Source organism: Hemitrygon akajei, chromosome 5, assembly GCF_048418815.1.
Source record: "Hemitrygon akajei chromosome 5, sHemAka1.3, whole genome shotgun sequence".
NCBI lineage: Eukaryota > Metazoa > Chordata > Chondrichthyes > Myliobatiformes > Dasyatidae > Hemitrygon > Hemitrygon akajei.
The window spans coordinates 67,418,781-67,435,972 of NC_133128.1; the positions used below are offsets into that span (position 1 = coordinate 67,418,781).

Consider the following 17,192-nt stretch of genomic DNA (forward strand, 5'->3'; position numbering starts at 1 on the left):
CCTTCTGGGAGAAAATACAGGAGCCTTAAAGTCCAGGTGACCATGGTCAAGAAGAGCTTCTTTCCTACTGCTATCAGACTTCCCGAATTAATGATGACTTTCACATTCCCCCCCCCCCCCCTTCTTAGCGATGCTGCCCCATTCTTGGTCTCTTAATTCTACCTCTATTATTCTGTTATTAATACTTTAGCATTTCCTTTTGCACTACCTCAGATCTTTGTACTATTTTCATGTTCGGTGTACACTGCTGTTTTCATTGTTGCATTTATGATTACCAAATACATTGTTTACTCCAAGCTTCACATGAGCAAGGAATTTCACTGCCCCTGGTGCTTATGACAATAAACCAATGTGAATCTGAATGAATTTGTTGACCTACTAATTGACCACAAATTTTCCCAATTCTGACAAAGTTACCATCCTGAAATCTGAACCCTGTTTGCATTGAAACATGTCACCTGAACTACTAAAATATTTCCAGCACCCCATTATTTACTTTTTCACTTTCCTGCTCAAAATAGATATTGCTGAATCAAGTTGAGGCTCATTTTGTTGATACAAAGTAACGGCAATAACCTGCAAGAGACCAAAAGACGTACGAGGATATTTGGTCTCCACCAGTAACCTGAGACAGGTACAGGGCATAAAACATTTGCTTCTTTAAATCCACCTTAGTTGTTGCATTTCAACATCAATATTAAATCTAAACTGGCTTTCCCTGACATTCTAATGTAGTATCAGGGCGTGACAATTGTTGGCAGCTCACCCACTTTCAATCAGACCTTAGCCCCCTTGCAGCTTCACTCCACCTGGATCATGCACATGCAAGGACTTGTACCAATTAAAATGTGCCCCAGGGTGACCAAAGTATGATGTTTGTGCACCATATCTGAATCTGGCATCGCGATGGACCACAAGCAGTATAATTTATTTTTAGCAAAAATTAGATGAGAAAGGTGAGCAGCCCCTTAATATTTATCAAGAGTACATAACAGTGACAAAACAAAGGCCTGAAGGAAGTTATATGAAGCACTCAGGAAGGTGGTTAGGTAAGTAGAGAAGGATAATATTCCAAGGATGCAGGTCTAATCGATGAAAGAGCAACTAGCAGAGATGCGGCAGTAGATTGAAACAAACAGAATGTAGCGACAGAACAGCACAGGAAATGCTAGATACAAATTTCAAGAGAAGACTGTTTGTGTTGATAGGGTAAAACCTGACTACATCTTAACCATCATAACATGAAAGCAATGCATACTCAAATCAGGCTTGAAAATGAAAGAAAGCAGTAACTGTGGTTGGCTATCACTGCCTGTACACTATGTTCTCAGTTATTAAATGTATACATTTTCTAAACCCTATGGAATTCTAAATGTACTTGTTGGAATAATAAGGTGCTAGGTTAATGAAACTTGAGGTTATTGAGAAATATACCTGACATAATTACTATATACACCTGAAATATAACCACTATGTACTGGCTATTTACTATACTATGTAATCACTATGTAATCACTTCTATGTACTGAATATTACTATGTATTAGTTTACTAGACACATTTTGCTATGTATTATTTTAACTAGATACTTTGTATTCTCTTAGCTACATACTTAAAGAACACCTGTTTAGCTAGCAGCACTAATTAGCTGAAATGTACTCCATATAATATACGCAGCATGGCTTATTAAGAGATAACGGTGGCAGACAGGATGATATGAACAGAAAATGTAATGTGAGGGAGGTTAAGGAGGCTGACTGAGAAACAACCTTGGCCAGGAATGAGGCCCAAGATGTGAACTGGAAAGAAATACTGGTGGCGCACCGAGAGCTAGGCAAGAGCGATTGATTAGTTAATGTATAGATGATATGCAACTAAAAATTGATTGGGTATGCTGATAAAACCGAAATGTAACTGAGATAAGAAATTACTATAAAGAATGCTGTACACCGGAGCTCGGTGGGCTTTCGGTGACAAGTTCATTGATTGCCTCAGCCTTTGTTTGCAAATAAAGGTTTAAACTTCTCGAAGAATTGTCTGCATCTCCTCGTCATTTCAAGTAACCACAACAAAATTGGCGTCACGAACAGGATCGGAAAGAGACCCGCGAAAAGGATTTGGCAGGTTGAGGCCGCTTCCCAGTCCCTCGGGAGCCCTCACAGAGCTAACAGAATTACAGGTGCACCCAGAAAAAAAGGTAAGCACTTTTTGCGACAATTTGGACTAAAATTCTATTGGTTTTGGGGGTCTCGGGGACTCAGAAGTGTGTAGCAGCTACCGAAGGGTCTCTCCGATCCAAAGAATCTGGCAGAATTAAGGGTTTGACAGGAGGCTCAGAAGATTGATCGAGAACACTGCAGTGGGGGTAAGTACAAATAAGAAGTTGAGTAAAGAAAATTTCATGTGGTGTTGGTAAGTCCCTGTGGATACTGTTTCGCATGAAACAAAGGGCTGAACAGGCAGGGAAAGTGAAGAGAAAGGTCGGTGAATACTGCCATAGGTTGAGGGCTGCTCGGGCAGAACGGAATAGAGGGTAAGAAGAATTTGATAAATTGCTTGAACGCTGGTAGAATAAACTGTAGGGCTAGGCGTAGAGATAGGATCAGGGAAGTATTTGAATTGTGAGACTTTTTAAGAAATAATACCTAAAAGAAGAAGAAAATAACATGGCAGAAGAAAAAGGAACAGCAGTAGACATACTGTGCAAGAAATTTCCGGTAAGTAGAGGTGAGATCACTGCAATTTCAGAGAAATGGGAACAAAGAACCAAAAACCTGCGCACGAAATGGCCAAAAGAAGGGACATTCGATGTAAGCTTGTGTGAAGAGATGAAAGCATTAATTAAATATCATAAACCAAACGATAAGTCCAAGACAAGGGAGGAAAGGAGAGAGCAGGAGATGGAAGTATTGAAACTCTTTAGGATGGAGGGAGAGAGATTGAGAAAGACAGGCAGGATATTGATAATAAACGAAAAAGACGCAAGGGAACAGGAAAAACAGTTGGGTGGGGGAGAGGAAAAGCCTAACAGGTATCCGGCTTCAGCTCCATACCCGGATCTGAAAGAAGTAGAAAGACCCCCTCCCTATTATGAGCAGGGAACACCCAAGCAGTGCCCCATGATATCAGGAACAGTGAGCCTGCAGGGGGAAGTAGAGGTCTGGGACCCTGAGGAAGAAAGAAGGAAAAATGAGAGAGTGAGAGAGGTGCTGAGGAACGAGATAGAGGAAGAAAGGATGAGGTTGGAACAGGAAAGAAGGGAGATGGTAAGAGAAGTGGAAAGGCTACAGCAGCTGAGAGAGAAGAGGGATTATGAGAAGTATCGGTTATACTGTAGAGACGGACAGACTAGAAGGGAACGGGAATCACCTACTCGGCAAGAACGGAGTGAGTTGAGAGGAAGTTGAGAGGAAGGTAGGAGACGAGAGTTTGGAAGAAACTCAACAGAGAACGGAGAGGCAGATATTGGAGATGGAAGAGGGGACTAGAGTAGAGAAGGAGCAAGGGAGAAGGTATACCCCAGGGAGGTATGAGTGGCAGCCAGTAGAAATAGGGTCAGCAATAGATAAAGAATCAGGTGAGGAAGGACCAATCCGATCGGGAGATCAGGTCTACGTGCGAGCGTTTCGAAGGAAGTGGAACGAGCCAAGAAGGGAAGGGCCTTTCACGGTAATCAAGGCATCGCCCACTGCGGTTCAAGTGGAAGGACGCTCCACTTGGTATCATCTCAACCACCGCACTAGGGCAGTTCCGCAGGTACAGTCAGAGGCAGAACCCGAGGTAAGTAGTGAGGAGGAGCAGATTGCAGAGGCCAGCCGGGAGGAACAAGAAGCCGACACTGCAGCACAGGAATTTGACCAGGTGGTAAGGGAAGTCTTTGGTAATTCTGATGACTCTGAGAATGAAGTTGTGGATAGTAGTACTTCTTCAGATAGTGGGGACGGTTTGGGTACAACCAGTTCTGCCCCACAGGATAACACACCCGCCTACTTTAGAGCAGATTTGGAAACCATCAACGTGGAGGATATGGCATGGGAATGATGTGACCCTGGGAAGCTCGGGAGCACGCAGTAAAAGAAGTAACACACACACTGTTTTGCCACGACAAGAGAACACATGGTACCAATGGGCAATGTATACAGCAAGCACGATGGAAAGACAGAATTGCTACCTGTGCTCAAGGGCAAACCCTGCGCAGCATGTAGTCCCCATGCCTTATAATTCTTCCACTTGTGCGCAGTGGCGTAGGGTACACAGGGAGCAATGTGAGCAACGATTCCCACGTCCAGTTAGGGCTAGGGCTTGCTACATGAGGATTTGTGTTAACACGGATCCCTGTTATCGAAACTGTCTGAACAATGCACCAATGTGCCCATATTGGTGTATGTTATATCAGGTGTCCTCGCAGTTTGACCAAAACAAGCTTGCCTGTCACTGTAATTATAGCAGACCCTGGGCTATAAATAAAAGGAGCCAAACACCTATGCTGGAACAGCTTATAATGCAGGACCATCTGAGTCATGAATGCTTCATGCGGGTGGGCACTCACCCGGTTGGCCACTTCCAAGGGAACTGCACTCAGACATGGCATGTCACCCTAGGTAAAAAACACACAATGGGTTCCCCTCCTCCCGAGGGTGCAATGGACTCTCAGACTATCCCATTAGCAGACACCTGGTGGCTGTGCGGACAGGAGAGAGGTCTGAGATCTACGCTCCCCCTCGATTGGGCAGGTACGTGTACGCGTGTCATGCTGCTTCAGGAAGTTATAATGTCCCCTAAAGTACAGTCCAACGTTGACATCCCTGAGCAGCAGACACTGCTACAACAGAAGAGAAAATATGAACCTGACCCGACAATCCGGATTGACAGTATAGGACAGCCGAAAGGTATACCTAACGAATTCAAGGCGCGGAATGAGATTGCTGCGGGCTGGGAAGCACTCATACCTGTGATAGGGGTAAGCAAAAATGTTGAATGGATAAATTATATATACTACAATCAACAGAGATTCATCAACTACACCGATGATGCACTGGAGGCCTTAGGGCAACAGCTGGATGCAACTAGCAGAATGGCGTGGCAAAACAGACAGGTACTGGATTGGCTTTTAACAGAAAAAGGGGCTGTGTGTGTGTGTAATGTTTGGTGAACAATGCTGCACTTTCATACCGAACAATACTAGCCCAGAAGGGTCTTTCACCAGAGCAATGAATAAATTAAAGGATTTGCAGAAGGAGGTCAAACAGAATGCAGGATTTGGTCATCAGTGGTTTGACTGGTTAGAAAGCAGACTAGGGGGATGGGGTGCGTGGCTGACCAAAATGGTGATAGCTGCAGATGCTGTGTTGATAAGCTGTGCGATTATTCTGTGTTGTTTTCTTCCATGTCTCAAGACTTTGATAGTGCGTGCGACAGCAAAACGATTCCCGATGGCTCCTGGAAATTGTTGAATCTGACCCCAGACAAGGAGAAAAACCAATGATGTACTGCTACAGTCTGCGCAACGCATCAAGCGGACTGCAGGGTGCTAATGATGTGGACACTAGTCTGTAAAGGTGTCTGAGTCTTTTTCCCTGTCTCAGCTATGGAGGGACAGGTTTTTGGCTCAGCAGCCTAGGGTAACAGAGAGAGATCATTTTGAGCTCGGAGTATGGAAATTGTAGTTGACCCAAATTTGGGATTAAATACTGGACTTTATCTTGGCTTTGGTGCACAGCCTCTGAGTGTTCTCTTTCTGTGTGAGACCCTATGGGTCTCAAAGGGGGGATTATATTGAGAAATATACCTGACATAATCACTATATATACCTGAAATATAACCACTATGTACTGGCTATTTACTATACTATGTAATCACTATGTAATCACTTCTATGTACTGAATATTACTATGTATTAGTTTACTAGACACATTTTGCTATGTATTATTTTAACTAGATACTTTGTATTCTCTTAGCTACATACTTAAAGAACACCTGTTTAGCTAGCAGCACTAATTAGCTGAAATGTACTCCATATAATATACGCAGCATGGCTTATTAAGAGATAACGGTGGCAGACAGGATGATATGAACAGAAAATGTAATGTGAGGGAGGTTAAGGAGGCTGACTGGGAAACAACCTTGGCCAGGAATGAGGCCCAAGATGTGAACTGGAAAGAAATACTGGTGGCGCACCGAGAGCTAGGCAAGAGCGATTGATTAGTTAATGTATAGATGATATGCAACTAAAAATTGATTGGGTATGCTGATGAAACTGAAATGTAACTGAGATAAGAAATTACTATAAAGAATGCTGTACACCGGAGCTCGGGGGGCTTTCAGTGACAAGTTCATTGATTGCCTCAGCCTTTGTTTGCAAATAAAAGTTTAAATTTCTCAAAGAATTGTCTGAGTCTCCTGGTCAATTTCAAGTAACCACGACAAGGTGAGCACTTACAATGAAATACTTGATGCATGGTCCTCAGATTTTTTAAAAAAATGGTACTTTTCATCAACAATTCTTTCTGCCTGCATCCTTGACAACATACAGAGAAGAACATCAAGTTTTTGTGTACCCTGCCCATTTTTGAACAGCAACTTGCCTACCTATTCAACCAGTTGCTGCCACTATGAAATTCTAGCTCAGGTAAGGGCATCATGCACAATTAATCTGAAAATAACTTAACTTTCACAGTTCAACACAGAAATACTTAAGTTGAGATCAGTGAATTGGTGCCCATTCATCACTTTGCAGCCTTCCATAGCCAGATCAAAGGGAATACACAATGGCATTTGGCCACTTACAAATCATTCTTATTGTAAAATGCTCAGAAAAAACCCTCTATATCCTGCAAAATTAATTAAGCCATTTACTATTTAGCTATCATGAGAAATTAAATGTTGCACTTTGATTCCCTTACTTGAATATGTTCAGAGGTTCATTTTATTGCCAAAGTATGCATATACAACTCTGATATTTTAATTCAGATTTAAAAAAATTTCAAAAACTTTATTTTTCTGCATTTACTTTAATGCTTTGTTCATGCTCCAATCTTTACTTCAAAATCAAAAATTACTAAACATTAGTAAACAGTTGCAGTCATTAATTCTTGGCTTATTTGGAATATTTCCATGTGACTGGCTGCTCAGCCAGGTTAATGAATTTACAGGGTTTATGTTAAAACAATGCCAACGGCATCTTATGTTGGAAAAAGGCAATATCAATGCCACAGTTATGGCTGGTTTTGAGTACACAACTTACTGTACATTTAGTAATTCAAAGCTTTTAATTTACAAGTACAAAAGCCAGGGTTTTATCCCTGTATATCATCCACATTTACTGTGATATATGTTACAGTACACAGATATGAACTATTATATTCTATGGTATCTGTAAAGCTCTGCAGAGCAGCAAATGTTATAATAAAAATCCCATCTTCTGTGACATCTGAACATCCTCCAAACAGGATTTCAAAATACTCTGGTTTCAAGGTGCATTTACCCACCATTCCAAACTGATAATGAATCACAAAAAAGGAACATTTTGTAAACAACCATAATGCACACACTGAGTTATGAGAGTACATTTGATATGAAACTTGATATTGTCGATAAAAGCTCAAAGTAAATGCTTGGGCACGGGACAGAAAACAACACATGTTGCAGCATTAATTCTGATAAGCAACGTTAAGGCTAGAGGTGGACATGATCAATAAAGGAACCAGGGAAAGCTTTAAAAAAACAGCTGTAGTGTGGAAAGATTCAGTTTAAAACCACAATAATACTGGCACTGATTCGAGGGTCAAAAGCACTCCAATGTTGTAAATTGTATTTGCCTGCAAATTCTTAGGTCACTTGGTAAGTAGATGTGAAATATTTAGAGCAAATTGTTTCACACACTTGGCTTACATTTAGACAATGCAGTCTTTCTATCTGAAAAGGATGCAAGCTGACACGAAACACTGTAATTCACAGTTTATCTCTCAAAATCTTTGTTCAATCTTGTTCAGTAAAAACAGTATATAACATATTTATTTTCTGGTGTTCAGTTATATAGAGTAGAAACTTTGGGAATTACTGCCTTTTAAAGATGACAGTTTTGCTCATTATCTATAAAGATTAAGCTACAATCATTCTCCAAATTATTAACACTTGCTAAATAATATTTTACATCTATTATGCTCAAAATGCATAAATCATAGTTTATTTATAATTTATACATCTAACAGTGCCCTGAAATGAATTAATAATAGGGAGACTAGTTGTGCACAAGAACAAATTGCTTTTAATTAACATGTCCTCATGAAAAATATAACAGGAATAAGAGAATTTTTAAGTAGGGATAGAACATTATTCACTGGCTTAAACTTACAGTTGTCTTCAGAATCCTCACACCAAAACATTGTTGGAGACTGCAGTTTATAAGAAACAAATGTCATCAAGTGTTCTAAAATTGGAACTATTTATTTCCGTTACATTCTTGTCCTTTTGCATTTATAATCCAATTTGAGGAATCGACTACCTTTCCCTTCGCTTGCATACATGCATCAAAACAAATCAACTGCCCTTGAAAGGAAACTCTATAGGGGAGCAAAAGATCAGACTTTTCAGTCACTGATGTCGGCACTGTTGAGGCCCCAAGATATTTCAAATTCCAGACCTTGCGCAGAAGCAACAAACTTCCTGCCTAAAAGTATAGCCATTCACATTACAACTTCCTATTGACAGTACATATAAGGATTTGCTCAAGTAATGGCCTAAATACTAGCTTCAAACAGAGCAGGGCAGCTGTCACTGTTCTTTAGGCAACAGTTCATGTACACTCCCACTGAGAAACTCCTGTCTTTCAACCCTGCAACTACTCTGCGTATGTGCAGTCCTGAACTGTTTGGGGCTGCTGTTCACTAAAACAGTGTGTACATTACACGGACAGAAGTTGGAACTACGTAGATTTAAACCCGATTTGGTACAATACTGTCACACTACAATTAAAGTAAATCACAAAAATTTAACATTTTATTGTTTGAAACAAAATTAGAGGGTGCAACTTTTTTTTTAAAGGTAAATAAATTTTCTGATACAAATCACGCTCATCTATGACAAAATATTACAATTTTCAACTTGGTTTGTGTGGGGGGGGGAAGGGGGGAACAATCAAGGACTCTGAGATCCCACAGGATGCATCAATATGAAAAATGTGTGTAAAGTGAATGATGATAGGGTACAAACATTTTAAGGACAACAGGGGGCTCAACAGCTCTATTCTGGAGACAATAAGAACCTTCAGAGGTCAAAAACGCCTTCTGCAGCTCACATACACTGAATGGTGCAGGCTTCTAGTTCAATACTGAAAAGCACAGAGCTGGCATGTCACGCTGACAAAAAGACATTTAGCTTGCTCTGCTTATTTATTGCTGGCCCTGCTCCAGTGAACTCTCACTCTTAAAAAGGTATAGCTGAAGCCACACAAAGCAAGGAGGAGGAAGGGTCAACAATGCAATTCAAAAAGAATTTGCAAGTTACTTATCAACTTTTCTCCGCAAAAGAGATGGACGGCAGTAAGTAACGGATATTGGTGACTTCAACCTTTGTTAATAAGTGGTTGCTTCCAGACTTTCAAAAGCTCTCTCCAGGCAATGCAATATGATTTGAAGAGAGTGAACAGAGGAACTTGCAGGGAAAGGCCATTTGGAAATGGAGCTGGAGTAAGTAAAAAATGCACAGATATACAGGGAGCAATTCTTCTACCTGTAGCACAATGAAAAAGTGCTTGCAATTTTTTTCATTTTACGAAGGAGCTCTTTCCTGTAATTTGTCACCACCTCTTGCCAAAAACCAATTCTCCTGCGAGTCCTGTGCAGGCCAGCTTTAACTGCACCAGCCACAGTATATTAGATTGCAAGCTGAGGAGCTGGGGTTGGGTCATGAGATAGAGGGTGCGAGGGGGAGAGAGCACGAATGCGAGTCAAAGTGAAAGTTGCAAGGAAACACAATGCTGCATTCTGCTGAAATAATCTTGTTCACATCCAGACTCTGGTATCAAACATCTAATCTCAGAGCAAAATCAGGGCAAAAGTCCACCTCAATTCAAAGTTCAATTAAGTTTATTATCAAAGCACATGCACTACCCTGAGCTTAATTTTTTGCAGACATTCACGCTAAATAAAAAGAAACAATAGAATTAAAAAAACACACAAGATGGATGATCAATGAGCAAAAAATATGCTGTGCAAAGACAAAATAATAAATAGTGATAACACCAGATGAAGAGTCCTTGAAAGTGAGCTTATAGGTTGTGGAAACAGTTGAGCATTGAACAGTTCATATATTCCTTCCTAGATTAAAGCTGAAACTCATTTTACAAATACTTTTGCATATCAATTGCTATCACATGAACTTGCAGCTGTGCATGCAATTGGTAAACTCTGCAATGTAATGCAATTCTCTCTCATTTGTCACACTAAAAGAATTCCTTAAATATGATCAACAGGTACAGTTTTGCTGCTGCTGCTGCAAAGTCCACCACTTACAATGAAAACATTTGAAAATCATAAGGAAACTGGATCATTTAAAAGTTTCATGGATATATTATGATCAGTAAATTAAAGATTTGACAACAAAACTAACTTTATTGGTTTGTCTCTGTTTGTGGGGCTCAGAAAATAAGTGCAATTTGAAAGCCTTATCAAACCAACAGATTCAAAAGTCTCCAGCGACCTCTAATTGGTCCCAGAAAGTGAGAAGGAACCAAGCCAGAATCAGGAAATCTGTAACCAGCGATCGTTTCACCTGTAGTCATGGATTCTTCGTATTTTTTAAATATATTATGCAGATTAAAAAATGTTTTAATTGCTGAAGAACTGCAAATATATACAAAAAGTTGTACGCCACACACATTGTAAACTATCCACAAGATGAGTTAACATCGCACATTTCATTAACTATGCAACGACTGCATCGTCCTACATCCATGTTGCCTAATCAAGCACATTCATGCCCTCACATTTTAGAAACTCTAGAATACAATTGCAGCTTCCATTGTCTCTACTTGCCCCAACTCTGGTAGCTGCCAATTTGAGGCAATGCCTTATAAAAGCTCAACATTACATCTTTGCTTTTGTATGCTAGTCCTCTTGAAATGAATGGTATCATTGTATTTGGCTTCCTTACTGCTACTAACTCAACCTGCAAGTTAACCTTTAGGGAATCCAGCACAAGGACTTCCAAGTTCCTTTGCACCTCTGATTTCTGACTTTACTACCAATTTAGAAAATAGTCCATGCCTTTATTCCTTCTGCCAAAGTGCATGACCATGCATTTCCCTACACTATATTCCATCTGCCACTTCTTTGCCTATTCCTCCAATCTGTTTCAGTCCTTCTGTAGACACCATCCTTCCTCAATACTAACTGCCCCTCCATCTATCTTCATATCATCCACAAAATTGACTACAAACCCATCAATTCTGTCATCCAAATCACTGACATATAATGTGAAAAGAAGCTGTCCCAACACCAACACCTGTGGCACACCACTAGTTATCGGAGGCCAACCAGAAAAACCCCTTTTATTCCCACTCTTTGCCCCCTGCCAGTCAGCCAAGCTTCTGTCCACCATAGGCTCTGATCTTAAGTAGCCTCCTGCATGGCACCTTGTCAAAGGCATTCTGAACAAACAACGTTCTCTGTCTCTCCTTTGTCTATCCTGCTTTATATTTCCTCAAAAGAATTCCAATAGATTTGGTAAGCAAGATTTCCCCTTGAGAAAACTAGATTGACTTTGGCCTAATTTATCATGTGCTCCCAAGTATCCAAAAACCTCAACCTTAATAATGGACTCCAATATCTTCCCAATCAGTGAAGTCAGGCTAACTGGACTAAAATTTCCTTTCTTCTGCATCATTCATGTCTTAAAAGAGTGGAGTTACATTTGCAATTTTCCAATCCCCCATAACCATTCCAGAATCTAGTGCTTCTGAAAGATCATTACTAATGCCTGCACAATCTTTTCAGTTACCACTTTCAGAACCCTGGAGTATAGCCCATCTGGTCCAGATGACTTGCCCACCTTCAGAATTTTCAGCTTCCCAAGCACCTTTTCCTTCGTAATAGCAACAAGACTCATTTCTGCCCCGGGACACTCTTGCATTTCTTGTATTCTGCTGGTGTCTTCCACAGTGAAGATTGACGTAAAATACTTAAGATTGTCCGCTATTTCTTTGTTCCCCCATTAATTCTACAATGTTATTTTTTAGTGCTCCAATATCAACTCTCATTTCAACTTTACTCATTTTACATGTGAAAAAATGTTAACTTCTTTTATATTATTAGCTATCTTACCTTCATATTTTATCACCTTCCCCCTCCCTTTTTCTTTAAAAAGTTGCCTTCTGTTTGTTTCGAAAAGCTTCCCTAACCTCTTCCTTTCCACTATTTTTTTGCAATATTATATGCTCCCTGATTTGATTTTATGCTGTTTTTTATTCCCCTGTCAGGAAGAGTTGCCTCATCCTCCCTTTAGAATAATACGTCTTCATATTTGTGGTGGATCTTTCCTGTGCTTTCCGAATTTCTGCCAGAAACACCAGCCATTGCTGCTCTGCTAGTGCTTTCCAATCAATTTTGGCCCACTCTTCTCTCATGCTTCTGTAGTTCCTTTTACTTCACTGTAATACTGATACATCTAATTTAGCTTCTTCTCAAACTGCAGTGTGAATGCTATATTATTATAACTGTCTCTTAAGGGTTCCTCTACCTTAAGCTCCCTATTCAAATCGGGATCATTGGTGGGGGGAGGGGGGGGGCGGCAGGGAATGTCAATTCTGGATTGGGAGTTATGTAGTGGGCTCAACCACGAAACTGCTCCAGTAACCCATCTCATAGGCATTCTACTAACTCCCTCTCTTGGGATCCACCACCAACCTGATTTTCCTCAAATCTACCTGCATATTGAAATCCCTTTTGACTATTGCAACATTGCCCTTTGTGCATGCCTTTTCTATCTCTGATTGTGGGTAGTGAGGTCAGCTGAAAAGATCGGGGTCTCTCTTCCTGCCATCACGGACATTTACACTACACGCTGCATCCACAAAGGAAACAGCATTATGAAGGACCCCATGCACCCCTCATACAACCCCTTCTCCCTCCTGCCATTTGGGAAAAGGCTCCGAAGCATTCGTGCTCTCACGACCAGACTATGTAACAGTTTCTTCCCCCAAGCTATCAGACTCCTCAATACCCAAAGCCTGGACTGACACCTTGCCCTATTGTCCTGTTTATTATTTATTGTAATGCCTAGACTGTTTTTGTGCACTTTATGCAGTCCAGTGTAGCTTTCTCTGTGTTGTTTTTTTTATTATTATGTAGTTCAGTCTAGTTTTTTGTACTGTGTCATATAACACCATGGTCCTGAAAAACATTGTCTCATAGTTACTATGCACTGTACCAGCAGTTATGGTCAAAATGACAATAAAAGTTGACTTGACTTGAATTTGTAACTCATATCCTGGCTACTGTTTGGAGGTCTGTATACAACTCCCATCAGGGTCTTTTTACCCATCCAGTTTCTTAACTCTACCTACAAGGAGTCTACAACTTCCAATCCCATGTCAACTCTTTCTAAGCATTTAATTTAATTTAAAAAAACAACAGAGCCACCCTACTCCCTCTGCCTACTTGCTTGAACTTTCAATACAATGTGTATCCTTGGATGTTAAGCTCCCAACCATGATCTACTTTCAGCCACGACTCAGAAACGCCCACAAAAATCATACCTGCCAATCTCTATCTGCACCACAAGATCATCTACCTTATTGCATATACGGCATGCATTCAAATAAAACAGTCCTGTATTCATCACCCTATTCAATTGTGGCCCCTGTTACACTTTAACTCATCTCACAAACTGTAATTTTGCCTTGTCATCTGCCTGCTCTTTCTCACAGACTCACTATACCAATTGCCTCACCTTCAAGCCTATCACTCCAGTTCCATCCCCCTGCCAAATAAGTTTAAACCCTCTCTGCCAGGATATTAGTCCCCTTTGGCCACACATTCATCTGAAAAATCTTCCTATTCTTCCCCCAACTAGCACATGGCACAGGCAGCAATCCAGAGATTACTACCCTGGAGGGCCTGCTTTTCAGCTTTCTGCCTAACTCCTTCTCCATTCAGGGCCTCCCTTTTCCTGCCCACTTCATTGGTACCCATATGTACCATGACTTGCACCTGTTCACCCTCCCCCTTTACAGCACCATGCACTCAGTCCAAGAGATCCGTGACCCTGGCACCTGGGAGGCAACATACCATCCAGGTGTCTCTCTCACATCCACAGAATCTGCTTTCTGCTCCACTAACCATGGAATCTCTTATCAATAACACACTCCTTTTCACCCCCCGCTTCCCATCTGAGAGAGCCAGACTCAGTCCAAGAGATCTGGTCACTGCAGCATCTCCTGTTTGGTTATTCCCTCATCCAAAGTGGTATACATATTATTGAGGGGAACAGTTGCAGCAGTATTCTGCACCAGCTGCCTTTCCCTTTCCTGACAGTCACCCAGGTACTTTCTTCCTACTACTTAAGGGCGACTACCTCCCTGTTTCTCCTACCGCCTCTTCATTTTCCCATATGAGCCGAAGACCATCCAGCTGCAGCTCCAGTTAACACGGTCTGTAAGGAAGTGCAGCCCCATGAGCTTCATGCTGATGTAGTTATCAGGGTGACTGGAGGTCTCCAAGAACACCTACAACTCACACAAAAAACATACCAGTACCTCTGAATCCACTCTTAGTGCACTAGCTATGCATTAAAACAAAACTTACTAGAAATTTACTTTGAACATCTGCATGTACTTGCCCAAGCCTATTGAGACAAAGCCTGATCACTCCAACACTGTCCCATTCCAACAAAGGCCGCTCCACTTATACCTCCTTTCCTTTTAGTGGCCCTGCACTGATTGCACCCCATCGAAAGGAGCTAAAAGTAACAGAGCACTTTTTAAACCTCACACTACATCACCAACAAACCTCTTGCTCTGATTTCAGCCTGCTAAAAAAAAAGCCAAAAGCACTGAGCTCTTTGGAAACCGCATGCTGCATCACCAACGAATGCCTCTTACGCTGACATTTGATCCCAGCATTCACAGCAGTTAAGTTTGAACAGTCAGCTATGAAACTCCAGTCCCCAAGCTTGGTCGCCATACATCTCATTTTAGATGAGTTTTTAAATTAATTATACAATTCATGATTAAAATCATGCTACTTCATGCTCTTCACAAACTTCAACATGAACAGTTTTCTCAAGAATCTTCTGAGAAGCCAAGTACAGATTAGACCCTCGTTAGCCTTTCTACAAAGTTTTTCCTGTACTGTTGGCATGGTTGAAAAGGCTACTCTTGGTGTATTGATCAAAGCTGACTTCTGACTACCACATTTCCTGACAAGTCACATAATGCAAAGTCACCAGGTGCTAAATTCTAAACTTGATTTATTTAATAGTCAAAAAAAAGCAAGAGAACCATCTGGAAATTGTGCTGCAGAACCGGTAATTTGTAATTCACATTAGTAAGGAGGTGACTTCTAACAGATTTGTGTGAAGTTACTCTCTGGGAATTCATGTGCAAGTGTGAATTTTAAGTCTTTCAAAGGTAAAATAACAAGAATAAACAAACTTAACGCATCATGGAGAATGTCCATTTACATTACCTCTTCTGAGATCAATATCACTGAAGTTCATAGTTTTCAGACCTTTCAGAAGTTATGGTTTTCAATTTTCTTCCTCATAACGACTGCTTATTTTTACCTGTCAGCAGCAAGATATCACAACTTTGCTCTTCCCATCTGCTTAACCAACAAGAGTCAGATGAATGGACCACAAGATACGACGTCAGTTTACAATTAAGTACCTAAGCCACCTGAAAGCGTCAATAAAACTTTCTCTAAAATAGAAGTTCTATTTCCATCAAACAATATGAAAGACTTCTATTACATTAGTGGCTGGAGTCTGTTATTTCTAAATGTATTTTTCATGATCTCAACAATTTTTGGACTCTGATAATGACCTATAAAATGGCCCTGAGCATTTTCTTATTGCCAATGTGAGGGTAACCCAAGTATTAATATCACTGAATTCATAGCTGACTTTGTGTTCTTAATGGATTCAGTCATGTGAAACTATGAATTATGCCGAGTTGAAATTCAGACTACTTTTATTTCTTACGATTTCAAAACAGATCATCTTATTATACTTAGGTAAATTTTCAATTGTTTCAGGCACGGATCTTTTAATAAGGCTCTACTCTGCAAGATGATATTCACACCAATGACGTACTTAAATTTTTATCTATAAGCTCGTTTTTATTTTTACTGCATTACACAATAGGAACATCTATTTTGATGGGAATCAAATAATGTTATGTTTGGCAACCCAAGCTGGAGCTAAGCAATTAAATATCTTAAATTGAAAAAAAATGTTTCAAATATTGATAAGCTATATTGAGATTACTATAACAAAAGGTAAACTTATTAAAAAGAATTGCTCTAACTGTCAATCAAAGCCTATGACATTTTAGCGTGAGAATTTCTTGGTAGCAGTCATACTCCATGTTCAAGAAGTGATTGTCTTTTTCACTAAATAACAGCTTTGGGTTTCTACACAATTTATTACTTACCAAAACACTGGGAATCTGGGCAGATACTCATGCTTGTAGAGTCTGTTGCTCTCCACTCGAAGTAGACAGCCTCCATCACATCACAATTACAGTACTAGGTTGGAAACTACACCCATTATTTTGCACATTACTATAGTTGCCTGAAGAAACTCAGAGACTGAACTCTTCAGGGTCATTGTGATCTTATCTCCACGTGCAGGAGAACAGATGTGCACTGTAAGTTCTGACTACAGCGGGTGACAGATATTAATAATTCATGAAACCATGGAGTTCCTGAAAGATTCTTCAATGCAGCAACTCCTAACTGGAGCATATATTACTAACCAGTAGCCTCCTGCAGACCCTCTTTACCTGGTTCTGCAAGACAAATGGTACCATTACTAAAGCACACACGTTGTTCAAAAAGTTATTGCTACCTTCATCTTAGCCACCAATAAAAAAAATGGCTATTACAATATAGTCCACTGATAATAAGCTCTCCATCAAGTAAATCCCTAACAAACTGAGTAATTGAGCCCTCCTTCAAAGTTAAAATGCTGTGATAC

The 17,192-nt window shown here is 40.4% G+C and overlaps 1 protein-coding gene across 9 annotated transcripts in view; it reads right to left on the bottom strand.

Moving 5' to 3' along the window:
• dmd (dystrophin) overlaps positions 1-17,192 on the bottom strand; it is a 1,932,045-nt gene that overhangs the window by 1,696,487 nt on the left and 218,366 nt on the right. Inside the window, exon 1 of one of the 9 annotated variants that reach the window (XM_073045652.1) lies at positions 8,353-8,573. The exons of the other annotated variants lie outside the window; for them this stretch is intronic. Coding sequence (XP_072901753.1) covers positions 8,353-8,419 — 67 coding nt within the window. The 5' untranslated portion in view covers positions 8,420-8,573. Of the gene's footprint in view, positions 1-8,352; positions 8,574-17,192 lie in introns of those variants that run through there. 9 annotated transcript variants of the gene reach the window in all.